Raw genomic sequence first — 27,663 nt, 5'->3', positions numbered from 1 at the left:
TCTTCCTAAAATGTGTTGAAAGATTAAAGATGTCAGTTCAGGTCTGAACTAATGTCCTTGCCAAAATGATCAATATGTGATGGCGATCGCCAACTGGCAAAAGGAAAATATTTCTATATATTTATACATATTTTCCACATGGATGTAGCTAGTCAATTCAATTTCTAAGGAGAGCCTTACGACTTTGATGATGCCTCATCAGGAATTTGGATTTTTGTAAAACCAGTGTAAATTGTTAGACTAGTGCCCCTACCAATGTTTAAGAGCAGCCCCAGCGCTATGTTTTACCTACATGTATGAAGGTGGGCACATCACACCAATACTTGAAAAGTCCCTGGGGATCATGCTCTAAACCAGTGATTCTCAACTGGTGTTTTTAGTGGGTCGTTAGCACAGCCCCCCCCCCCCCCCCCCGTTGACCGCTAGAATATCTCCCGAATTCAAGAATGTTCCTCGATTTGGCTTGTCATTAAAGGGGTGATGGTGGGTCCCGGAGCCAGACCAGTTGAGAACCACTGCTCTAAACTGTACCAAGACGTCCATTTCTACAAATACATTTTCTCAAATACTTTATACTTTATACTATACTTTAAGCATCCTTCGGTGCAATTTGGCTCATTAGCGCCCCCTACTAAATTTTGTCGAAGCTATTCACTACTTTGGACCTGGATGTAAGAACATGTATAAAACGTTAACCTGAAAACTTCATTTTGTGCCATGCTCTAAACAGAAAGTCGGCCATTTTGTACTGTCTTAATTTCTTGGATCATTTTCAGGCCTCGTAGATTAACATTAACATTAACACAGCGTTTTTCAAAAGTGATGTTACCAGAGCTGCCAACTTTCAAAAAACTTTGGAGTGAGATTTTGTCAGAGGTGATCATTCGGGGAGCTACGGGGGGCTACCAACGCAACTCAGACCTGAGTCACAGATCTGAGTCCGATTTTGTTTTTCGTAACAAATTGGATGTGTGGCCTGAGGGCGTGTGAAAACATGCAAAAGCGTTATTACTGAAGAATTTTGCTGACAAATGGTATTCTGTCATGATGTAAAATCTGCTATATATACTGTATATACACATTGCACAAAATGTGCTGGATTGTATTTATGGTAATGTAAATAGTAGATACATGTGAATACATCTATAATGGTGATGAGTTGTGTTATGGATGCTAATGGTTATGCTAATATTATTTTATATCTTAAAAATGTCCAGATGCACTGCAGAAATGTTTGCAGAGAACTTCACCTCCTGAAGAAAGCTCAGCTGGTCCCCCATGTTCACCTCTCTCTGAATCTTGTAAATGTGTTTATTAATTATAGTTATTGGTGGTAGTAATACTTTTAGTAAAAGAGGTAGCAGTCTATAAATGCATATTAATAAAGCTATAATAATAGTTTAAGGAACACTCAAAATATGACCTCACACTTGCATTCATTGTAAACGACTTTCAACCTGATTCTCGATCGTTTCATCATTTTAAAGAACTTCACTGATTGTGGTTATACTCTGTGCTTGAATACAGCTGCAGGTGAAGAGACATCTAGGATCACACCTAACACTGCAGCCAGTGAAACACAGAGCATGCTGCAGAAAGTAAGTCTATTTAATCATCTTTATTTTACTCTACACCTAAAAGCTTACAAAACCATGAATCATTTACACCTAATGCCGATTTCAAATGTTTGAATAATTGTTCACTCCATTAAACACCACTGACTTATTAAAAGAAAAAAATGATGTATTTACTGCCTGTCGTATGACTCACAAGATCAATGATAAATCAACATATGAACAAGAGAAAAAATCCGTCATTGTATTGCTTATTGCCATAATCTGTATTAATAGATGAACATCAATTGTATGTATTTGCATTCAGGTGAAGGAGCAACAGACACAACCCGCCCTGATTCTACACTACAGCCTCATTTATCTTTTAAATCTTATTTGTATTTATTTGGCAATGAACGAGGGACACATTAAGCCAGAGGGCTAATTCATTTGTTGTTGGAGTTTGAAAAGTTCCTAATGTTCATAAAAATGAAAATGTTCTGAGACCATTATCTTGCCTGTAGTACATTTATAAAATATAAATGAACCATATAATACATACAACATAGTGTACCTATAATGTATATCAGAATGATGAGATGGAATAGATGTGGTTCAAAGTGGCCATAGGTGGTAGGTGGTAAATTTAATTGCATTTTAATATTACATTTTAGTATCGCCTAAGGCAGCCAACGGGCTAGAGCCAGCCCCGGCGCCACCTACTGACAACTACGGCCTAAAAGATTTTATTCTTGTTTTTCCGAATGGATATGAACAGTCCGCCATTTCAATTAGACTTTTCAGGCTTTGAATTACTTGTATAGATAACGAGTGCTTCCTTTGCAATAAGTGACTTCTATCAAACACGCTAAATAATGTATCTTTTTCAGGAAGTTTACTGATAAACAATAACAAGTCAGACTCCTCTATTGCACACATTTTCTATCTAGATAACAAACCCAACTGTTAAGCCTTTAATTGTACTGCTAGCATCACAGCCGTGCTTTCCACTCACCGGGATTCTGGCCGTTGCTGTAGGTCAGAGGCAGTGTCTGTGTGGAATGGACCTGAGCTTGGTTGTAGCCAGCTGACGCCTGCTGGTGCCCGTTCTGAACAGGCATCTGACAGAACTTTCCCGTGAAGTTGGGAGGGCATTGACACTTGTCCCTGGTGCTGCACTTCCCACCATTCATACACGGCAGGTGACATACCACTGAGAAGAGAAGAAAAAAAAGATGATGCACTAATGCTTCCAACACAAACAAACACATCTACGAGTCCATTACAATCAGGAAAGACAGGCCTGACAAATAGAAATGGTTTATTACTAACTCTTCCATCCCTCACCCCTCTCATCCTCCCCTCCGTCCTCTCTGCCTACTCTAGCCCCTTCCCTACCCCCGCCCCCCACCATTCAATGGTACAGTATTGTGCTGCCTCTGACAATGAAGTTGAATGTAGTGTAATGTAATCTAATATTACATCTTTTGATCCTCTACAGCTGTCAGATGTTATCAAATCCAGATATTTGGTCATTTGTTCAGTAGTCAAATTGGTATGTCCTGAATGTTTGAGTATACTCCAGTTTTAATAGTTTAGTTCAGACAGGAGTCCAATATGTGTTGCTCATCCCATGTGTCACGGTTTGGCCTCGCTTCCTGTTTTAGTTTGAAGTTTCATGTCTCTTGTGGTCCTGGGTTAACTTCACTTCCTGCCTTGTCTTGTGATTGCGTGATTGTCTCCACCTGTGTCCAATCACCTGCACCTCCCTTGTGTATTTAAGCCCTGTGTGCCTGTTGTCCTTTGTCGCGTCATTGTCTATATGTCCCTCGTCATTGGAGCACGTCTTGGTTTGAGAATAAAGAGCACTTTGATTGAAGAAACTCTGCGCTTGGGTCCTCACTGCAACCCGCCCCAGCCCGAGTGTGACAGAATGACGCGACCGTGTAAGGACTCAGCAGACTCCTGGTGCGACTTGGGCCCGGAATACCTTGATGTGAGGAGCCCGTTTTTCCAGCGCAAAACGGATTTCATTTTTGGTCCCAGGAGCTATCGGAAGGCGTGCCTTGAGCTAAGGGACATCCTCAATCCGAGGAAGAAGAGCCTGAGAAGGAGGAGGATACGAACCCCTCCAGCCCCGGCTCCTGACCCGGCCCAAAGACGCCCGTCCCAGCCCGAGTGGGCCCCCAGAGTCTCGTCCCAGCCCGAGTGGGCCCCCAGAGTCTCGTCCCAGCCCGAGTGGGCCCCCAGAGTCTCGTCCCAGCCCGTTCCGGCCCCCAGAGTCTCGTCCCCGCCCGTTCCGGCCCCCAGAGTCTCGTCCCAGCCCGTTCCGGCCCCCAGAGTCTCGTCCCAGCCCGTTCCGGCCCCCGGAGTCTCGTCCCCGCCCGTTCCGGCCCCAGGAGCCTCGTCCGCGCCCGTTCCGGCCCCCGGAGCCTCGCCCGCGCCCGTTCCGGCCCCCGGAGCCTCGCCCGCGCCCGTTCCGGCCCCCGGAGCCTCGCCTGCGCCCGTTCCGGCCCCCGGAGTCTCGCCTGCGCCCGTCCCGGCCCCCAGACGCCCGTCAGCGCCCGTCCCGGCCCGTCCCGGCCCCCAGAGTCTTGTCTGCGCCCGTCCCGGCCCCCAGAGTCTTGTCTGCGCCCGTCCCGGCCCCCAGAGTCTTGTCTGCGCCCGTCCCGGCCCCCAGAGTCTTGTCTGCGCCCGTCCTGGCCCCCAGAGTCTTGTCTGCGCCCGTCCCGGCCCCGAGGGTCTTGTCTGCGCCCGTCCCGGCCCCCAGGGTCTTGTCTGCGCCCGTCCCGGCCCCCAGAGTCTTGTCTCCGCCCGTCCCGGCCCGATCTTGACCCCCTCTTCCCACCCTCTGGGGACCGTCTGGAATCCGGTCCTTGGAGGGGGATTGGGGTCAGGGCTCAGCCCGGTGATCCCCGCCACGACAACGCCGGAGCCGCACCGCCCGGCGCCCCCCGCCACGACGACGCCGGAGCCGCACCGCCCGGCGCCCCCCGCCACGAAGCCCGGTCGCCGTAGCGCCCGGCCCCCCGAGACCCTGAAGCCCGGTCGCCGTAGCGGCCGGCCCCCCGAGACCCTGAAGTCCGGGCCCTGTGGCATCCCGGCCGGAGGGACCCGACACTGTGCTGCCGACTCATGGAGTCCCCTGGGTGGCCGGGGGTTGTTGGGTTCCCCGCCCTCCCTCCCTTGTCTGTTTTTCTAGGTTCCACCCTCCTTTAGGACCGTCTGGAATTCGGTCCTTAAGGGGGGGGTTCTGTCACGGTTTGGCCTCGCTTCCTGTTTTAGTTTGAAGTTTCATGTCTCTTGTGGTCCTGGGTTAACTTCACTTCCTGCCTTGTCTTGTGATTGCGTGATTGTCTCCACCTGTGTCCAATCACCTGCACCTCCCTTGTGTATTTAAGCCCTGTGTGCCTGTTGTCCTTTGTCGCGTCATTGTCTATATGTCCCTCGTCATTGGAGCACGTCTTGGTTTGAGAATAAAGAGCACTTTGGATCGAGAAACTCTGCGCCTGAGTCCTCACTGCATCCTGCCCCAGCCCGAGTGTGACACCATGTTTGTTCCTGTATCAGAGCAGGAGTTCTGCTCCTCGTAAGGACTGATGCAAGTTCAGACACAGTTTACCGGATCTGTGCAATACATGAAAGAGCACCCACATCGCAAGCTCCATTGCACAAAACGTGTTTCTTAATCGCCTGAGGCTGCACTATTCCTCTATACACTCATTGAAAGCCTTTAAACCTCTAACCCTAACCCCCTACTCTCCAATCAAAGAGCTTATCTGCCAACAAAAGTCACTACTGAATTTAAAGTCTTCTTTATATTCAAAACGTTGTTAAAAAAAGCCTTGTCTGCCTGGGGTTTGTAGATAAGGAAGCATACAGTGAATATACAGTGCCTTAAAAGTAACATAGTGAACTGTGGATCACTCACCTACTCTGAAGTTGGGAGCTGTTAGGGTGTCTGTAGCGTGGCCGTTCTCACTGATGATGGTGGTAGTGTTTCCCAGCTCGCAGTTGTTATGACATCTGCCTCCTATGCAGGTTAATTTGCAGATGGTTGGTGTGAAGACCACCTTGATCCTTCCTGTATGGTTGCCCACTGCCAACAGGAGCGTGGCAGAAATGAAGAGGGGGAGGGAGAGCACACCAACTTTGGTTATTCTTTGATCCGTTGGAAAACGTGAAATTACTTTTAAGTTGAAGCTCGAAACAATCAATCTCCAGTCAAAACATCAACACAAAATGTACTATATAATTTAAAATGTAGGTAAACGTGTGATGTGTCATCCCCTGGCTCCCCCCTTACTGTTCCACTGCACCTAAATCCCGCGGCGCCTTTGAAACGGGAGGAACCAAGGAGAAAAAATTCTGAGACAGAGAGAAGTCGGCAAACAAAACTCTGGGATGTCTTCCAATAGTTCATTCTAAGTATCTGGGAGGTGGGATGTTGGCATACCAGGGCATACCGAGCTTTATTCCAAAGCAGACAAACAGCAGGAGAACATGAAAGCAGAGGATGCTATGCAAATTTCTTTCATGCTCTTTGAGAAGTCCAAAGATCCTTTGCGTTGTGTTCTAGGAAGAAGTAGTGTACGACAGTATCGCCCAGTCCTCAGACATCTAGCCTTCCTACCTAATGTATACCAATGTTTGGGTGGATTTACATTTTTAACCCCAATTATTTTAAACAAACAGTTTGGACGATCATCATTAATTGAAAGATCATTCCCAAAAAGAAGAGAAAGAAAAAGGCATTGTAAGGTAACTTCATTAAAGGAATAGTAGGTCAGCCAAATGTAAATAAAAAGTTCTAAAGGACATAACTGGAGCCTGCTTACTCACATCCAAGGTCCAAAGCACCTAATATGTTCTATCACACGTAACAGACACTTTTCAAACTCTTCAGTTATGTCTGTCACAATAGTAGTTTTCAGCAATGAACCTTTACAGCCTATAACATCTTTTAGTTCCCAGGTTTAATGAAGTTATCCTCGACGCCAAGTCTGACCTAATACTGACCGACAGACTCCATCCAGTCACAACATTAACATGTCATCTGTTAACGATGGATTCTGACACTGTTAAGCCAATGGCTATCTGGCCATAGCCCTATCCCTGTGTATTCATAGATACTGTACATATTTGTGAATGCAAGATTTTTTTGCCTTCCTCAATAAAAGGGTTTTAGGCCAGTCTTAAAAGAGTCCAGTGTTTGCGTTGCCCCTGGTCAGAGAGACGGGTCTTTATGAGCTGCTGAGCTCAGAAGGTAGGGGTCGCCCACAGTACGGAGCTCGGTTCTGGGGACCTGGAGGAGTGAACCGCTTGTCAATCTGAGGGTGGTGGAGATTTGGGAAGTAATGAGTTCTTGTAGTAGGAAGGTGCATGTTCATTTATATATTTATGGGTTAGTGGTAGGACGTTGTAGGCTATGTTGGTACCGGGATTTGAAAAGAAAGGGGGAGAACTGCAGTGATTTAGATATGATATCAGATATTTTTTCCAAAAGTCCAACAGTGTACTGTTTAATAAGTGGAGTACCCTATCAACACAACGACAGGAGGCCAATGCTTAAACAGTATTTGTAGTATAAAGAACCACTTTATTTAGAGACTAAAACCATCTTAAGAGCTACATCAAGGTCAACGGCATACAATGTATTAAGCACAGCCAATGAGGCTTTATCTGTACAAATTGTGTTTGTTTTTTTAACTCAAAAGTTTATTTCCATTATTCATTTCTAAAAACTTTATTTGATACTACTACTGGAGTTTTAGAACAAAATTCTCTGATTGCACATCATTGTGGCTCTGGTATTTGGTCATTGCGGTGCTGGCACAGTTACTCCATCTACCTCAGGCTTCAGTCAGCGCCAAGACTATTAACATTTGTCTGAGGCTGTTTTGGCAGTGTGGGAAAGCTAACAAATAGTTGAGGGGAGACAGGGGATAACTTTCCCAGATGTGGCACCAAAGGCCGTTGCTGACAGGCTGTCTGTTGCGTGAGACACAGCTGAAAGAAAGGCTGTAAGCTTCCTGTTTTAGAAAAGACTCTTCTGCTACCTTTACAACGTGTAGCGCTGACTGCATGCTGGGCAAAAAAATGGTTGTTGTATTCCCATCAACATAGACTCATGGGCCTTAAGAGCCATTTGAAGATATGCGGTCAGTGGGGAGGCCCAAATTGATACTGAGTATTGAGTACTGGCTCGGTAGGGCCCCATATGGAGGACGTTCGTCACTAAGATATCGTTCCGCTATGTCCAGAGGTGCAACCATTTTAAAAATAACGCTGTCTCATCCAGGGGAGTCAGAAACCCACACATGTTCAAAAACAAATATATATAAATGCAGATACATTTGGAATTTAAATAATATATGATAATTATTTTTGATGTCTTGCATTTGTAAATCAAATATACAGCGGGTGAAATAAGTATTGAACACGCCACCATTTTTCTCAGTAAATATATTTCCAAAGGAGCTATTGACATGACATTTTTGACACCAGATGTTGGGAACAACCCAAGTAATACATACATACAAAGAAACCAAAACGAAGATGTTCAGAAATAAAGCTGTGTGTAATAATGTGAAATGACACAGGGAAAATGTATTGAACACATGAAGAAAGGTCTGGAAAGCCAAGACAACATCTGAAAACTATCACTAACTTGTCAGTGCAAATAAATATCAGCTGGTTCAGTCCCAACTGATGGCCTACAAAAAGGTCTCATTGCCAAGGTCACACAAGACTGAGTTGATTCAGAATGCTGCAGCACGTGTATTAACAAGAACTAAGAAATGGGATCATATAACTCCTGTACTGGCTTCCTGTTAAAGCAAGAATAGAATTTAAGGTACTTCTCCGCACCGTCTTATCTTAAAGAGCTTGTTACACCGTATTGCCCTACAAGGCATCTACGCTCCGTAGATGCTGGGCTACTTGTGGTTCCTAGACTTTTAAAAAGTAGGATGGGGGCCAGAGCCTTCAGTTATCAAGCTCCTCTTTTGTGGAACCAGCTTCCACTTTCAGTCCGGGGGGCAGACTCGGCCAGTTCATTTAAGATAAAGCTTAAAACGTTCCTCTTTGATATTGCTTATAGTTAGGGCTGGCTCAGGTTAGCCTGGACCAGCCCTTAGTTAAGCTTCTCTAGGCTTAGACTGCCGGGGGACTTCTTAGGACACACCGAGCCCCTCTCACTCTCTCCTTCCACAATCATCCATGTTTTATTTATGTACATCACTAATTCATCTTCTTTCCGGGAGTTTTTTGTGCTTTCTCGCCTAGCATGTCTCCGTGGATCATAGTTTCGTGCGGACCCTGGTTCTGACTCCTGGCATGGCTCTGCTGACACCTGCTGCTGCCATCATCATTACTTTAAATATGATTCATATTACTGTCATCATAAACCAACATCTTTCTGCTCTCCCTCCCCACAGAAGCCTCTGTGGATGGTGGTTCGACCTGATGGAGGTTGTCCCTGCAGTGGTCCTGCCGTACACTTGTTCTGCTACTTGCAATTACTTGTATCATTTCTGTTAGAGAAATTGAATGTATTGTACATCTTTTACATTGTTGATTCTGTACACATGACATCCATGTCAGTCTGTCCATCCCGGGAGAGGGATCCCTCCTCTGACGTTCTCCCTAAGGTTTCTTCCTTTTTTTTCCCCATTGAAGGGTTTTTTCATATTTTGGGGAAGTTTTCCTGTGTCGATGTGAGGGTTTCAGGACAGAGGATGTCTCATGTGTACAGACTGTAAAGCCCTCTGAGGCAAATTTGTCATTTGTGATTTTGGGCTATACAAAATAAAATGAATTGAATTGAAGACACATCCCATGATAGGTAAAAGCAAAGAGCTGTCTCAAGACATTGGCAACCTAATTGTTGCAAAACACAATGATGGCATTGGTTATAGGTGCATTTCTAAGCTTCCGAATGTTCCAGTGAGCACTCGATAGCCAATACGAAAGCGGAAAGACAATCATTTCCACCATAAATTTGTATAAGTTTGGAGGTGGGAACATCATGTTGTGGGGCTGCTTTTCAGCAAATGGTACTAATAAAACTTCACATAATTGAACGAAGGATGAATGGGCAAATTTACAGAGACATTCTTGAGAGAAATCTGCTGCCATCTACCAGGATGATGAAGATGAAACGAGGGGGGACATTTCAGCAAGACAATGATCCCAAACACACAGCCAAGGAAACTCAACTGGTTTCAAAGAAAGAAAATAAAGCTGCTAGAATGACCCAGCCAGTCACCTGACTTAAATCCCATTAAAAATCTATGGAAAGAACTGAATATCAAGATTCATAGAAGAGGCCCACGGAACCTTCAAGATTTGAAGACTGTTTGTGTGGAAGAATGGGCCAAAATCACACCAGAGCAGATTTAGTTTTTCCAGACAGGAGGCGTCTTGAAGCTGTCATTACCAACAAAGGCTTTTGTACAAAGTATTGAATAAATATCAGTAAGCGTGTTCAATACTTTTTCTTAACATCTGGTGGAAATTTCAAAATTGTGTTCAATACTTATTTCACCTTATTTCATTTCTTTGTGCATTTGCAATTATTAAGACCAATCAGCCCATAGATAACTTTCAGAGATTGTTCATTGTAACCAGTTACCTGCAGGAAAAAATCAGGAACACGGCTGACAATCATACTCAGAGGAGAAAGCACAGCAGGACGGGGAGTTAACCCAGGGACACGAGAGGCAGGAAACTAATTAAAACAGGAAATGAACCCACGCCGTGAAAGTCAAGTCTGTGCCAAACGTTCCATGCTGGATAACAATCATGGCCTGAGGATATGAGCAATCTTTTTTGACACAGTCATAGCTTCACCTACGTAGTTCTATTGATGATGTGCGTGTCAGCAGCCCTTCCGCACTGGACTCACTCTCAACCAATGAGAAGGCTGGACTTCATCTACCCGTATTATAATGCTCGATGTTATTCAAGTAAAGTTTTTGTCCTTTTTATTCGTATGAAGAAGACAACAGTAAGCATACATAATCATGTTTTCATATATTACTCCATGGCATTATCATCTAAGTGTAGAATGGACATTTTGCCTCACAGCCCAAGCTGGCTAGTAGAAATGTACACACCATAGATTTTTTACCAGCCAAAAATAACAGGTTTGTTTTTGCAATTTCAATTTAGGATTATAACTATCATGATTATATACAATTCTAAATCAATATTAGAATCATAATAGACCAGTCCTAATGTACACGGCAAATAAATGTTTATTCACATTTGGTGACTGAATAAGTCATGAAATGAGTAATGAAACTTATCCTCATCAAATGGTATGATTTCTCACAAAAGCTCGAGCATCGACCTCATAAATGATCGGGTCCCTCAAGGTGGATTTTTTTAACCTTAGTGAACTTCAGGAACATGATAGCATATGGTGTTAAAATGAAGGCAGGTGATCTGTAGATTGACTTACTCACCGTGGATAGCGTTGTTTCCCACTGTCAGGGGGATCGGCCTCTCAGGTTGGGATTGGACGTGAGTTTGTGCGTTGGTGGTGTGTGCGTGGTAGTATTTGGGCTTTATAACATACTGACGGCTCAGACTTGGGTGCATTGCTATAGGTCGGATCCTGGGAGGAAAGAAAAACACGCTAAGTTGTCAAATACAATCTTTACATTCTCACACATTGTTCAGGATCTACACATGACTAAAGTTAACCAAAGGTGGCAATACTCCTAAAACTTGATACTATACAGCAGGGATTTTTCCTTTTACACCTGGAACCAGCTGCTGTCACAACAGTGGCTGCTGTGCAACCAGAAGTTCCATAAAGTCCAACACATAGAGAGTAGCAGGGCAACCCCCCCCCTTGCAGTCAGCGCCTATGGGGCGCCGTTTGTAAAATGTCGCACGTTCTAAAATCCTGCGCAGTTTTCATACATTTAACATTATCTTATGGAAAAAAACAGGACAATATTCACATGTCACTTTTTCAAACATTTAGAGAGAAATTCATGTAAAAACATGCAATAACTTTTCCAAGGATAAAGTATGAGAGTATCACAAAGTTGTTAAATAATTGAAATATTAAATGTAAATGTTAAATGCAAATGTAAATGTTAAATGTTATATATATAAATGTTAAATGTGGTTATTTCATACCCATTTATTTTTTTAATTATCAGGACACATGCCATATTGGATTCATGGCTATTGAAAAACCATGATCTGAATGTTGGGTTTAGTTCTGTACTGGCACTAAGGGGGCTGTAGTTTAAAAGATGTTAAAAAGGGCAGCAGCACAGTCACATAATAAAGATAATGAGGAAATAAATAAATAAATAGACAAATAAATAAATAAATAAAAATAACAATGCCATTACCAGATATTTAGATATTTTAAGGGTGTCTGTGTCTGGCAATGGATGTACGGTATTTACTGAAGTCACCATTAAGTTGAGCCGGCGAAAGAGGCTAACCCGACATTAATACATGACTTTGGCCATCAAAGAGGATTACTGTCGCCCGTTCAACTGCAACTGAGGCGGCGGACCGAGGGAAATTAAGAACATCTGTATTGCGTATGCTTTGCTTCTAGATAACAAGCTTTTCCTGTGGTTGACTGAGAGGATTAGAGACTTTTGCAGTGTGTAACGACCATTAAAGAGTTTCTCGCTACCCACTAGCTTTATCTCTTGAGGTGGAATATAGAATTTCTTCAGTGTATTCTGGGTCTGATGGTTTCCGGTCTTGTGCCTGTTTGACCTGCCGTCTCCAGATGGAGGCTTTCACGGACCTCTAATGCAGCACAACTGGCTCCTTACAGCGTGAGAGACAGTTGTACTCTGGGCACATTGTGAATGTCTGAGCTGAGGTCTCTCTGGGTAAGCCCAGACTTCCTCTGAGGGCTGCTGGCCAATAGAAGGCAACTAGAGCGACCTACTTTGAGCCCCCCCCCCCCCCCCCCCCCAAAAAAGTTAATATTAAATTGTAAAAAATATTTGTTTTTGAAATATGGAATGTACTGCAAAATATATGCTTTTCTGCACATCCTTGCCTTTCATCAGGCAGAAGGCAGGTCTAAGAAGCACTTTAGCCAATTGCTGATTAAATAAAAAATGTGTGACATAGAATTTAGCCAATCAGCGTCCTTAAATAGACTCAGCCTGGGGCAACAAGCTTGATCGCTCTCTTGACAGCGACATTCCTCACTTAAACTTTAATTTACATCTATTGCTTGTGTTGCAATAAACGTTGAATATTGAACTAGAAATTAGTATTGTGTTTTTGATACCTTTACAGTTTTGCATCAAATAATTCCAGGATGTTTGCTGAAATTGATTGGATAGATAGGTCCTAGGTAGTTTTGCCCTACCTAGGAAATATTCACCAGCAGTCACTGCTTGAATCTATAATATGACTATATGCAAGTGAATTTATTTAATTCACTAAACTGCTACAAAGCTACAGGCTATCAGCAGGTTTTAGCTGGCTCTACTGCTGTAACAGTATTTTACAGCAGTATTGTACAGTACTGGGACCCTAAGGAAGAGCAATCGATTCTAGATTCAAGATCAGGAGCGTGCGTCAAGCTAAAGGAGCGAGCGCCCAAAACACCTTGGGCTTCGGATTGTAGCCATGTCCAATAATAACGGGGCTTTAACTCTTTTTTATACCATCAGTGTGGCCACGTATGAAGAAATACATAAAAGAACATATAATGTTCACCCTGAACCAAAACGTTTGCTTGCCAGTGACGATATACAACTTTCAGTCTCAGTCAGGTCTCAGACGGTAAACGTGTGTAAAAACAGTCCCCATTTTTTTGTTTTGCATAGTGTAATCATGTACTTACGTCTCACACTTTTTCGTCCCATTCAGTTTTGCGGTTTAATGGGATCCCTGTATCCTGTCCGTTGGCCAATCAACATCCTACTCTGGCCCTTGCTTTGGTTAACTCTCTCTTGACTCATGCAAGCTCACATGTATCCTTAAACTTTCTCTCAAGACTTATCGGTTTAGCTTAGGAACATTTATATTTTTTATTCATATAATATATTGTTTCTGCACAGATTTCTGAAAATTTGACTCATTGAATATGTCGGAATCGTTCCGTGTACATCAAATGGATGACTGTATTTAGAGCAAAGTTAGATCTGCTTAAAGGATACCAAGACCTTTTAACCTCTCGGAATTTGTACCACCAAACTTCACAGTAATGTGCATTTTGATTATGGTGGGGTGTATTCAAATGACTAGGCAGACCACATTGCAAATTGGGAAATGGCGTTTCAGCGTCTTGCTGGAAGGTCATTGATACTGAACTTTAAAAAATGGGAGTTTGGTTAAGCAACCAAAGCGTGTAGAATAGCTCCCTGTGAGAATGTGTTGGTCCCAATAGCTTACCAGAAGGAACTTAAATGAACAACTCAATAATTAATAATTTTTGAAAATGGTCAATAGAGATGTATTACAATTGGTTTTCTTGTTCTAAATTCTAGCATGATGGGTATGGGACTTGTTTATTTGCATGTAGAGCAGTGAAGTGAGTGCTTCTAGTGACCTTTTGCCACAGTCACAAACTGAAACTGTATGGAACATGGAGCTCAGACAATTTTCCCTGAAGAAATAAAGCGTGGTACTTACTGTTGTTGGATATGCTGTTGGATGTAATCTGGTCTTACAAGCTGTGGGGGCGACTTGACACTTAGTTTCATCTGGGCCATGTTGGATGGAGGGGGGGCTGAGTTATAACCATTGACAGGAACTTGCTGAGGTATGGGCCGCTGGGGTACCAAATTATGTCCATTGGTGTTTCCATTCGAATTACCAGCGGTGTGCCCGTTGGTGGGCCGGTTACCAGGCAGGGACGGAATAGGGTGTATAGCCTCCGTCTTCTGTTCGCATGCCATCCCCTTTGAGCCAGGGTTGCAGACACAGAGCTGAGGCCTGAGGCACATTCCTCCATTCTGGCATTTAGGGATGCAACTGGCTGCAACACAAAATCCATACGGAGGAGAGAGAGAAGAGAAAGCAAAATAAACATGAGTGATGACAGTAACTGGACGTTTTATGATTTTATTCATTCATGCATTTTAGTGTATTTACTAGGGCTGTCAATAGATTTTAAAAAATGAACTAATTAATCACACATTTTGAAATTCACTAATCTCGATTGATGAATGTTGTTGTTGTTACAATGTTGCTTTAAATGAATGTTGGTTTTTCTTCTGAAGACTAAATCTTACAATGAATGAGTAATCACTTTAGCAATTGTTAATTGTTGATGTTATTTTAAACACAAAACTACACACATTTGATCATCTTGGAGGCCGAATTCCAGGCCGTTTTCATTGACAGCCCTAGTATTTACGGTTAGGTAAGAAGGATTCAAGTCCTTTAAAGGCTCTCGCTGTGCCTCGGATTACGAGTATTAACATGACTTGGATGAGTCGATTCATTTGAGCTCACATATTCTTCCGTAAGATTAAATAAAACACTAGGACTATCTAATATGAATTTTTTTACTAATACAGATTTAGATGACAGTGATCTAAAGGTTACACATCCACATTTATCTAACTTTTTTTCGTTGCACTGTTCTTAACCTTTATTACGTTATTTTATTGTACTCTTAGACTTTTGATTTAACTAGTTTAAATAATTAAATAACCCCATAACAGTGTGGCCTTTGGAATGCAAGCATCCCATACCCAAAATCCCAGACTTCATTGGACATTTGCTCAAAAAGGATGGCTGGATTGGCATGTCTATTTTGTGACTGTAATGTTTAACTCACGTTTTATTGAGAAAGAAAGAGAAAAGAATTGAGTTCAATTAAAAACCTTCCCTAACTAAAGCAAATCAAATTTCTTAGTTTGTCTGTTAGGTGTGAAAGAACTTTTAAGACTAGGCTTAAGACTTTCCTCTTTGGTTATGCTTGTAGTTCGGAGCTTTGACAAGCCCTTACACAGTACATGGCTAAGCTTCTTCCCTGGACTCTTTCTCTTTCTTTCTTTCATTTTTACACCACGGATTTCCAGCCCAGATCAAACATTGTCAGTTTCAAGGGCAAGGATAATTTTAATGTATTAACCAAATGAGAAGTGAAACGGGTGCTTCAAGAGATGGCCGTTGAGATGGGATAATCAGTGATTGAGGCTGGAAGCACCGGTATAGATATAGGGTTTTGTTACGTTTACAACTCTTGGTTTACTTGTAAACTTGTAGAATCTAAGCTCCACCACATGCACTCCCAACTTTCCCCGGGCCGTAGCGCTGTTCTCAGCTGTTCTCCGGTGAGGTAGTGTATGAAAAATGTGTACAGGAAATTAAAAACCATATATAAAGCCCAGCGGTGCAATAAATGACTCAGTAGCATTAGAAGTGGTCACTGAGATGTTAAACATTCAACAAATTTAAATGCTGCTAATTCAGAAATGTTTAAATAAGAAACTTATTTAGCGCTACATGATTTACTTAACACAATTCTCAGCATATGTGCACAGAGCTGCAGTCTCCCCCAGCAGAGGATAGGCGTATCCATTAATCAAATTCAAACACAGCCATGCACATGCATGCTTAGATACGTTTGGATAAACCCATACAGAGGATGTTGATTGAAGATAACACACATCTGCGGCCTGTTCTCTAACCACATTCATACCTCAACACTCTTATCTTAAAAGTAATCTCACTAATATATACGGAACGTTTGATTTCACCACTCTACTGAGAGCATTTCCCTATCTGTGTGTCAGTGTGTAAAGCCAGCAGGGGAAATTACACAATAAGAGACCTCTCTTACTCCCCAGGATCCCTCAGGTCACCTTCTCACTAGACTCCTTAGTCTAAATGGTGGCTTTGAGAAGTGTGTGACGGATTAATGAAGGGAAAACTAAATGGCCAATGAAGACATCTGTTGGCATGAGGAAAAGGTACCCCTCCTGTGGTTGTCCAAATGTCTAAAGACAACCACAATGTACAATCAGCGTACCAGGTTTATCTGTTTGAAATCTTTAGAAGCAGTTTTAATTATTTTTAACATTCACCACTGTGTGAATTTCGGAAAGTGTTTTGTGCTATCCACATCATACGTACGGCCCCCGTATGGCGGTTATTAAGTGACATGATTACATCATCCACGACCAATTTTTCTAGACTTGCGTCAAAACCTATGCGAGCTCACGCAGCCCACAAGGCAGTGATTGTTCTGCTAACTACATCTTTTCACGAGTCTCACATTTCCGGTTTCATAGCAAAACGAAGAATTTTTACGTGAGAATGAATCAGTTGAAGAGTTTTTGTCAGAAGAAATCCGTAAATATGACCACTGATACAACTCGTCATTGGCGGACTATAAGGACGCGCGGATGGCCTCCAATTCGCACGGGGCAAAAATGTCTCTGATAAATAAATAAATAAACCAACGACTTTCACACACAAAGACGTCACTCTCTAGGTCGTCATCAACAGAAAAACCTTAATCCACCTAGTGTTCTGCCAGGGAATTGCTTTGCAACACGCGCAAGCCTTTTTGAACCATGAATTGAAACGAGTCCATCGACACAAGACGCAGAAGCATGTTCCAGCCTTAAGACACGCGCACACAACCAGTCCACACGCCACATCTTCAGAAGACGATGTCAAACCGTCTCGGCCACCGTGCGTTTGTTACTAAGCAACAAAGAACTGGCGAGCACACGTGACAGGTGGAGGCTTTTGATAGAACTGCTGAGTGCAAGTGAAGGAGGTGGCAGCACAGAGCAAAAAAAAAGCCAAAAATAAAGAGGAGAGAAAGGGAAAGAAAAGACTGTTCAATAAAAAGTGAGGGTCTGGTTGAGAATGGCTGGTTCATGATCTACCCCAAAAAATCATGTATTGCACCAATTGTAGGATGGTTAAGGGGTCTCTTTTGTTGAGAAAATCAATTTCACAGTGGAAATAAAGGAGCACAGAGCAAGTTTCCGTTGGCCATGTCAAAAGCATTGTGAGTAAACAGACAACTTAGTGTTGCGTTTAGGTCCCTTGTTCTCATGAAGTCGGCGGAGCTTTACATCCTTGAAAATAAATGCTTTGCAACTTTCCTTTAATGTAATGATTTTTCACATGTCATTTATATTAGCTCACACAAACACTTGCTCCATTTGTTCCTGGCCCCTCCGTCAAATTTTAGAACCCATTGTGACCGGCGAGTTAAAAAGTTTGCCCACCACTGCTATAGACCTGTCCTAGGAGGGATATCTAATGCACAACCTAAATACTGCAAGCTAGACTATTATGCAGTTGTAGACACAACACAGAGGGTCCCTGGGCCTGAGAAGAGAAGGAGTTTAATATGGCCATTTAATGTGACTAAAACTAAGAAGGATTAAAATGACTAAATGTGACTAAAACTAACATGCATTTTCATCTAAAGACTAAGACTCAGTCTATATCAAAAATAGCTGCCACCCATGTTTACAATGGAGCATTCAACCCCACCAGCTGGCTCAAATGCTGCACTGAAAGTTAGGCATGCAAATACATTCTACTACTTGTTACACTACATGTTATATAGCTGACACTTTTATCCAAAGCGACTTACATTGCATTATAACCCGTGCAATACATTTTTGCCTGGGGAGCCATTAGGGGTTAGCTGTGTTGCTCTGGGACACTCCAACATGGCACATGGGGCAGCCGGGATTCAAACCACCAACCTTGCAGCCCCCAGCGCACTGCACTACTCCATGCGCCACCATCGCCCCCACATTCTATAATAGCAGCAGGAATTGAGCTTTACCCAGCTACAGTTTGCCTACTTAAGTATCAGCCTGTTGGAGGAATCTGAAGACACCGTAGTGGCAAGGTAAAGGCTGGTGTAAAATAGGATGTAGCATTTACCCATTTACCTCATTTATGTTTTTCAGCATCGGTCTTTTGTTGGCTTTCAATTCCAAAAGTTTTCTTGTTTACTCAAAATCCATTTTGGATTGCTGATCTGGGGTATTTTTCAACACGCCAGATAATCTCATGCCAAATGCGGCCGGCAAAGCCTGAAATTGACCCATCTTAACCACAAATCCTCTTCACAGTACAGGACTCTTCAATTTCAAGTTGGGAACGTGCCACCATTACCTCCTCCATTGTATGATGCATTAGAGATGACAGAGCAAAGGTGTCAATGTAGTAGTGGGATAATATCAAACATAGTCAAGTACAGAGATGGAGATACAGTATAAGAGTGTATGATACAACATATTACACCACTGCTACATTGAATAGAATATCAAATACGTGGTATCTATCATATGTTATAATATTATTGGAATATATCAGTATAGGGATGTTTATAATCAGACCATCAAAGATTCAATGGGGGAAAGAGGTGAGTTGAGGTGTCTCTATTCAACCAGACGTAGTGAATGTCCCTCTTACATTACTTTTGTAGCAGTAAGATTACATTAATTAGGGTCCTCGCTATGACTAGTTGTAGAGGAACCTATCTAACCGCGGGCCTTTTTGGGGCCTTTATCATATTCAAAAAGTTGTTAAATTTGGCATGGATATCTGGACTGTTTTTTTAAATTTTTGGGTCTCACATTTGTGTATGAAGAAATGTCTCTATAGCGCCCTGTAGAAATTTTAAAAAGACCACACTAGGCCAGTTTCCGCCCCGGATGTCCAATCAACTTGAAAGGTGGCACACAGGTTATATGTTGACATAAAAGGCTCAAGACCATGATAATGTCAAAGATGAAGTTTGCAAAGCGGCATTCCTGGCGTTGCTCCACACGGTCAACGACCACTGACTTTCGATTCGTCCTCGGCCGCATTTTTAACCGTCTGGCCAGTGCCCCGATGTGCAAGGAGTAGCGAGGACCCGTCCAAAGCTGCTCATTCTAGAATGGGTTTTCCCCCTTTATATATATATAAACAGGAAGAGTTGCTAGTTCAACATGTTCCACCCAGTGGAATTCTGCCTCCAAGGTGATCCGTTAATATATATACTGTATGTATTTGAAAAACCTTTTCTGTAGTATGTATTTACAACCAGTGTTGAAAATACACGTTTTCTAAAGTGAGTACTCGTTAATTCATAAGATCTTGTCTTTAGAAGAAAAACAACATTTTAATTGCGATTAATACATTTCAGAAGGTGAGATTAATAAGTTAATTTTGTTAAATCTATTGACGGCGCTATTTATCTTATTTACACGGCATGTTATTTCTGTCTCCACTTTTTTCTGTATCACACGCGGCGGAGTTACGGAAAACACATACACCCTGATTTAGTTAGTTTAGTTAGTGAAAAAGTAAAAGTAGATTTTGTGAGTCGCTAGTTAGTCACATGATATGTTCACATGTCACAAGCGGTGATAGTGTATCCAGTTGACGTCAACCAATTATATGTGCCCAATCTTCCAAAATCTCACATGAGTTAAGATATAACTCTATTCTATTAAGTGAATCATCCTCAAGAATGACATTATCGCTGCCCCCACAGATTTAAGTTATGTTCAAGTTTTGAAATAACAGTCTCTTCCCCGCCCTTCATTGGCCTTCTCGGGCTGACACCTGTATGTGAATAGATTTCATTCTTCTGACTGAGGTCGGCTACATAAACGCTTCCCTCTGTGACAAGGGGGATGGACTGAGTGAAGATAATTTGCTTGTAAGCTGGAAACAAAAACTAAATAATGCTGTCCTGGCCCTTGTGATGAAATGGTGCTCAGGGTGCCAGTCCACTTTCAGACCAAGGGCTGCTAGAGTTAATAATAAGGTGTGTGTGGGTGACTGCGCGGCTGTGTTCATGTGGTCGGGTTCCAAGGTGAGGAGCAGAGACCTGGAGGCATAATGATTTTCCTTGATGCAAGACTAGAAAATTCCAAAGAGGAGGAGAGAAAATTGCTGAGACTTTGTGAAACTGCAAGCCTGTTTAACCTTGTATGTGACTGGGACAGACGTTCCCTGAATTCCGAAGTAGGTAGCAGTGGAAAGTATGACATAAATACATGAGGTACTGAATTCCTCATTATCTGAGTCACTGCTGGCCCTTAGAGTTCAGATTAGATCTGATAAGATTTAAGAAGTTTGTAGAGAATCTCAAGGCCTCGCTAACGCTCCGCGGGAGAGACACACCCATGTTTCCACCAGCCAGCAATGAAACTATGGAGACCCAGAGTTATTAAGCAGGCTGGCTATTCATTGAATCCAATTTGACTCTGACAACCACTTGATATAAAAGCTTTCCAACCTGAAAAGCAGGATTTAACAGTTTTGTGAATGCTGTTTGCTCTCTTACACAGAGTATATGGCCGGTTGAACTTTTTAAAGAGCTTGAGTTGAGTTGAGTGCTTTTGGACCCCTCAACCTAAATCACACCTTGTGCCTTCGGTGGGATGTGTATGATCCCAGACACCTTCAAGTTCCAGGAAAACTAGGGGTTATTACAATGTTTTGATTAGTTCTATCAGATATGATAATATCTTTCTTGCCATATTTGTTACAGACATCTTGTAAAACGAAAAACACTGTTGATCTTGTCAACATCCATAAATTGCTAATCTTTAATCAGCTTGGTTCTTTGAACATCAACTGTCCCTTGCAGCAAAGTTGTGTTTCCACGGAGATCCATATCAGTCACTACTGATTAGTAAAAAAAAAAACCTGACTCGTTTTTTAAGATCACAAAACAGCACATCATCGATATAATATCTGCATATTGAACATTGCAAGACTAAAGTGAAGCATTTTGAGAACCTGACTGGATCTCCAGCACTAAGGGACAAGACCAGCTGCAACACTGTCTGTGTATTTGGCCCAGCTGGATTTAGAGTTACTCGTATCATGTGTAGTGAAGTGCTGCAGTGAAGGCCAGGGTAATGTAGAACAAGGCTGCTACACAGTCTACAGTAGATCAGCGTTTGATGCTGTCACAGATCCAGCTCCTTCCAACCATCCTGGACAGTGTGGCCAGATACTAGATCATTTGGGCTAAACTGTGTACTTTCTTTCTGTGGAACCTTTACACACATGTCATTTAACTGACGCCTTTTTCCAAAGCGACTTACATTCCATTACAACCCAATTATTCCATTTAACCTGGGGAGCAATTAGGGGTTAGGTGTCTTGCTCAGGGACACTTCTACGTGGCACATGGAGCAGCCGGGACTCGAACCACCAGTCCTGCGGTCCCCAGCGCACCACAATACTCCATGTGCCACCATCGCCATTAAAAGTAGCCCCTCTTCCCCGTATCCTTCTAGCTCTGTGCAGTACGAGCACAAAAGAGACTGCTGCACGCTAACTGGTGCTTTGACACATGCCAGATAACAAATACCACACAACGTCAATGACTAGGTTCTCAAACGGCACTAGAGGCGCTGTGACCTGATTGGGTTAGGGTTAGTCAGCTGAGACGTGCTACAGGTTTCAATGTGCGTAGAAACATCCTTTATTATTCATGGCTAAAATAAATGGTGTAAAATCCGGTCGTGGGTTTTCCGTACGCCCAAATGCTCAAACACCTCCTCCAAGGACGGATCAGCTTTTTGTTCACCCTGGAAATCAGTCTAAGACTGCGAAAACAAGGCCAATTCTCCCCTACATCTTCATCTACCCCCCTATGACTCAGCACGACTCATTGCCCACACAAGGGCACATTCAGGGCAAACCCTAGGAAAGCACACAGCAGTCTCATTGAGCCGTCTTGTGACTATCGGAGGAAGAGGCATATTTGCCAGAACCCGACAGCCAGCCAAGTCGCTTCTCACCCTTTCATGAACATTACTGATCACATGATAGCAATCCAGTTGTCAATTTTATGTTCCATTTCTAAACTTTTGTCAAATTCAGAATTTGCTTTTTTGACCAAATGGGAACCATCTTCAAACAGCAGGAGATCCCAAAAGAGAAAAATATATTTGAAAATCCTCACTGTGTTTCACAATCCACAATCTTATGCTCTGATTGTGGCGAGGTCCACAAAAGGAGCATGGTTTGCAGACACGCTGAGAGACAAATGTACCAAAAACAGATGTCTGTCTGCTGATCTCAACATGACCGGCTGGTTTACTCACATGTGCGCTCAGTGAGTGAAGAAATAAAGTTACAACCTTACAGACATTTGGCTAAGCTAATCTAATCAAACTCTTGATGTTACTGATTCTTGTCCATGCTGCTCAGACCTGTGTTAACTGAAGGGACATTGTATGCGTTTAAAGTTCAAAGAGAAAGAAAAAGCAAAGTTTGAAGCAGAACTTTGGAAAATATTGAATATTCTCGCTTCCTTCCAGCTTTTCCAATTCAACCACTCGAACCACATGATTCCCTTATGAAAATAAAATTAAGCGTATTACTTAACTGTCCTCCTGATACAACGAAAAACGCCTGCTTTGTATTAGTTTGGTCTACACGGTTGTAGAGGAAGTTTTTGGGGCTAATCTGTCACTACAGGAATTGTTTTGTTTTGTTTTTTGTCTTCCTTGTGTTGTAAATGGGCAAATATGGCATGACGTGACAGCCCGTGTCAGAGCCAGATTATCTGATCTACTCAACTATTGACACATAGTGTAATCCTGGTGCTCGCTAGAAAATTTAAGCTCTTTCCGTCGCAACACTCCAACGGAGCACAGCTCTGGGGAAAAGGTGTTTACTTCTTAAATCACAAGCTGACAAGATCATGCAAACCAGAAAGTGATCTGACTAATGGGCCTGAGCAAAGACAGACAGTCCATCTCAGATCGGTTTCTCTTTCACTCTGGGACACATGGACTTTCCAGTAAAATGGTATTAATAACAGTCCAGACACTGGAACACGTTCTTTTCCTAATTATAACATGTTTGTATGTAAGAAGAAATTGTGTGATTTGTTGCAAAAGCTTTGAAGGGGCATGTACTATTCCTCTTTTAATCTATATTTACTACTTTGCAACCGCAAGCATGATTTAAAATTCATGTATAAATCGACTGTACACTTACGTTTTGTGCATCGCTGCGACCCCTGAGCAGCACTCCATCCATGACAGCACTGCCCTCCACAGACATTCACCCTGCAAGTAGAAAACCAAACCATTGAGTTGTATTTGAAGATCCCAACAAAACCACAATGAGAGGCCAAAACTTTCACATGGTATTCTCTGGTCGTCACTGTTCTTTTTTTCTTGCTGTTGACGGCATTTCAATGTCATTTAGATGTCACATTTAACACTGAGCCAAGTTTAGGAACAACAAGTAACCCAGCATGTATGATCCTGCTGACACCTGCTGCTGCTATCATCATCATAATCATTATTTTTTTTTATTTTTGATGGTGGTTGTCCCTGCATTTGTTCTGCTACTTGCAACTATTTGTATCATTTCTGTTGTAGGAATTGAATGTATTGTACATCTTTTACATTGTTGATTCTGTACACATGACATCCATTGCAGTCTGTCCATCCCGGGAGAGGGATCCCTCCTCTGACGTTCTCTCTAAGGTTTCTTCCCTTTTTTCCCCATTGAAGGGTTTTTTCATATTTTGGGGAGTTTTTCCTGTGCCGATGTGAGGGTTTCGGGACAGAGGATGTTGCATGTGTACCAGTGTTCATTTTGGCAGCTATTTTTGATTTAGTCTTTTAGACGAAAATGCATGTTAGTTTCACATTTAGACATTTTAATCCTTCTTAGTTTTAGTCTAGTTTTCTTCGACGAACATTTCCCTTCAAAGAGCCGTTGATGTGTCTACAACTGCATAATAGTCTTGCTTACATCATGGTCCTTTATTGTTTCCACTGGGAAATTGCTTGTTATAACAAAAGAGACCCCTTAATGTCCTACAATCGGCCATTCTCAACTGGACCCCCACTTTTTATTGAACTTTTTTCTCTCTTTTTTTTTTGGTTTCACGAAGAGTTTTTTTCTCTTGTGTCTGTCCTCCGGGTTTTGCTCTGTGCCGCCACATTCTTCACCTGCACTGAGCAGCTCTATCAAAAGCCTCCACCTGTCACGTGTGCTCGCGCGTTCTTTGTTGCTTAGTAGCTGTCACGGTTTGGGTTCTTGTCTTGTTTTATTTTGTAGTTTTCATGTCTCTTGTGTTCCTGGGTAACTTCACTTCCTGCCTTGTCCTGTCTTCCCCTGTGATTGTCTGCCGTGCCTGATTGTTTCCAGCTGTGTCCAATCACCTGCACCTCCCTTGTGTATTTAAGCCTTGTGAGTCTCTTGTTGCGTCATTGTTGTCTACAGCCGTCTACTCGTCTCGTCATCGCAATGCCACGTCTGGAATTCCTGTTCATGGCGTTTATTTTTTAAGGGCTTTGTTTTTTTCCCTTCTTCTCCTTTTTCCGGTGGAGTGGTTTTGAGTTTAGTTTTGGATTCTTTGACTATTAAAGTCCTTTAATTTGGAACACTCCGCATCTGAGTCCTCCCTCCTTGCCCACAACACGCCCGCACTGACAGAATGATGCGACCTAAGCAGGACTCAGCGGAGTGGGGTACACAGAACCCATTCTGGCGGCCCTCCCCGTGTCTCGACCCCTATGTCGGCCGTCTCATGACGTTGGCTGCACAGCTACGTGCCACCCTCGACCAAGTAGCAGGGTCGCAAAGGCCAAGCCGGCTCCAGCCCCGGCTCCAAGACCCACGACCCCAGCCCCGGCTCCAAGCCCCGGCGCCCCTCGCCACGACGCCGGAGCTGCAGACTCCCACGCTTGGCCGCCGCCCCGGGAGAACTCCACGCCTGACCGCCGGACCCCGGCACATGGCCGCCGTTCCGGTCGATCCCTGGAGGCTCCTCTGCCGCCTGACCGCCCACCGGCCCGCCCGCCGGAGTTCCCTGGACGGACCATAGCTGTCGGGTCCCCACCCTCCCTCCCCTTGTCTGCCATGTTCCTGGTTCTGCCCTCCCCCTACACATTGGTCTCTGGAGTTCTGCGACTTTAGCCTGCTAACAGTTAGCTAAACTAAAACCGAGCGGTCTGGGTTCGGGGATGATGTCATGCTGACACTTTAATAACCGCCATACGGGTCTGTACGTCTGTTGGTGCACGCAAATTAAAAAGTTGTGACTTGGTCACCACCAACAGTTTTGTCTCGTCAACGAAAATTAGCACAGATTTGGTCATAGTTTTTATTTTTTGAGATCCATCTTTGTCTCGTCTAAATATTTTTCGTCAATGAAATTAACACTGTGTACAGACTGTAAAGCCCTCTGAAGCAAATTTGCAATTTTGGGCTATACTAAATAAAATGAATTGAATTGAAAAATACAGTGGTTTGTACCCAACCTGCATAAAGGAAAGGTATGGCAGGCGGCCATCAACTCATCCACTCATTTGAATAAAACTGCAGCATCAAAAAGCCTGCAACCTAGTAATGAAAGAGCAGTTTAAGGGTGACCACCATTCCCAGCTCAACTGTATTACCGGATCAAACACCGGAACACTGTGAGGATCCACAATCTGAGCAGCGAAGGTTAAGCTGCCGGACCAAACACAGCATGGTGGCCTAATAATACGGGTGGATGAAATCCAGCAGTCTGATTCCAATATTATAGTCCATTATTCAGCGATTATGTACAGTTGCTGTTCACATTGACTCGAGCGTTACTGCGTACTTAAAATAACAGGTTTAGTTTTGCTAGACCGTTAGTTGTTTTGCAAAGAACGATGTTTAGTTGCAGAGGGAATAATTGGCTCGAGAGCACAACTTTTTGGTAATTAAGAGTATTGGTCAAAAGTTTCTGATTCAGTGTTTTTCACTGAAGTGGGCATAACAACATTTGGGTACATTTGAGATACTGGAATACATTGACCATGAGAACTTAATTAAAGCTGTTGAGGTTATAATAGTAGCCTAGACTAGTGCCAGATGTGAAGCTTACATTACTTTGTCAATACTTTTCCTAAAGTCTACAACTTCGTTTACGACTTGGTGACATCACAGGAAGTCATTACATCCCTTTTCATTTTCCCACTGGCCCACATTCCTCCTCCGTGTCACCTCTCCGGAGGTTCTTACCCCGACAGCTTCATGAGCTGCTGCTGCCTGGGCTGCGGGGCTGCAGCCGCCTGGCTCCCCATCCTGCGGGTCCGGACCTGGCTGCCGTAGTTAGCGGTGAGCTCCACGTTGTAGGCGTGCGGCTGCCCCGCCGCGCCGTGGCGCGTCGCGATGGAGCTAACCCGCACCCCGCCGCTCGCCCCGGCCGACCCCGGGCCGGGCTGCAGCACGTAGAGCCTCCTGAAGCCGCCCTGGCTCGGCTGCTGCTCCGTTGACACACATACCGGGGAGAAAAAGAAGCCCATCGAAAATAAAAGGCCCCATCTTATCCGGGCCATATCCACACCGAACATGAAGTCAAATGAAGACTAAAAACGTTTCAGGGAAACAAGATCCGGGCTCAGTGAAACACTCCTTTCAATTCTTACAAGTAGTAAAGGAAAACGATCGTATTCCTGAGCATGTCAATGTCGGTGACGTCGGCGACCTGTGTGTTAAAACACCTTGGTAGCTAACGCGACATAACAACTAAACGTTGCTTTTACTTTGAAACTTGAAAAAATGATAAATAATGAAAATCAAATGTTCGCGTGAAGAAGTGGATGTAGCTCCGTTTTCTTTCTTCCTCCGCCGAACTGCTGCAACTCGAAGAACTGTAAGAAGAACTCTAAGAAGCCTGAGAAGTCCAGGAAAGCTTCTCTGTTGGAGGTGAGCAGCCAGCCTCCAGCCGTGACGTCGGGGAGGAGGTGTCTACATCCGCTGAGAGTTTCTTGGGGCCCGAGGCTGTCAGGGGACCCCGCCCACACGGAGTGACCCACCCCAACACACACTCACAAATACTGTATGTGTGTACACCAATGGGAAAATCATGTTTGCTTTTTATTGCTGTTGAACAGTTTATATTCACGAAATGCCCTTGTTTTCATCCCCACATTATTGTTTCCTTAACTTATGAAATGCCTGCCAACATTTCCACTGTGCTTATTATCTTGTTCACAGAGCTTTACTAAAACACTCATTCCTCATGGTCCAATAAGGCAATTATGTTGCACAGTGCCCATATTAAGTTTTTCTGGCCGGCACATGTACGAATGGTAGGATGACGATTGCCAAGTGTGTGTTTTAACATTTGTGAGTAGTCTTGGTATTACAGTAAGCT

At 43.3% G+C, this 27,663-nt stretch overlaps 1 protein-coding gene across 3 annotated transcripts in view; it reads right to left on the bottom strand.

Moving 5' to 3' along the window:
- The window catches only part of ltbp1 (latent transforming growth factor beta binding protein 1), a 71,850-nt gene extending 44,605 nt beyond the window's left edge, over window positions 1-27,245 (bottom strand). For 2 of the 3 annotated variants that reach the window (XM_037464879.2, XM_037464882.2), the window contains exons 1-6: window positions 26,526-27,245; window positions 23,511-23,581; window positions 14,193-14,538; window positions 11,024-11,175; window positions 5,485-5,652; window positions 2,569-2,766 (exon numbers count right to left, since the gene is read on the bottom strand). In XM_037464879.2, coding sequence (XP_037320776.2) covers window positions 2,569-2,766; window positions 5,485-5,652; window positions 11,024-11,175; window positions 14,193-14,538; window positions 23,511-23,581; window positions 26,526-26,857 — 1,267 coding nt within the window. In that variant the 5' untranslated portion in view covers window positions 26,858-27,245. The remainder of the gene's footprint in view (window positions 1-2,568; window positions 2,767-5,484; window positions 5,653-11,023; window positions 11,176-14,192; window positions 14,539-23,510; window positions 23,582-26,525) is intronic. The other variant, XM_037464881.2, reaches the window with a different exon arrangement.
- Window positions 27,246-27,663: the final 418 nt, after the last annotated feature.

The sequence above is a fragment of the Pungitius pungitius genome, chromosome 13 (assembly GCF_949316345.1).
Source record: "Pungitius pungitius chromosome 13, fPunPun2.1, whole genome shotgun sequence".
In the NCBI taxonomy this organism is placed as follows: domain Eukaryota; kingdom Metazoa; phylum Chordata; class Actinopteri; order Perciformes; family Gasterosteidae; genus Pungitius; species Pungitius pungitius.
The sequence above is the reverse complement of the archived record's forward strand: the minus strand, read 5'-3'. Positions and strand labels throughout refer to the sequence as shown.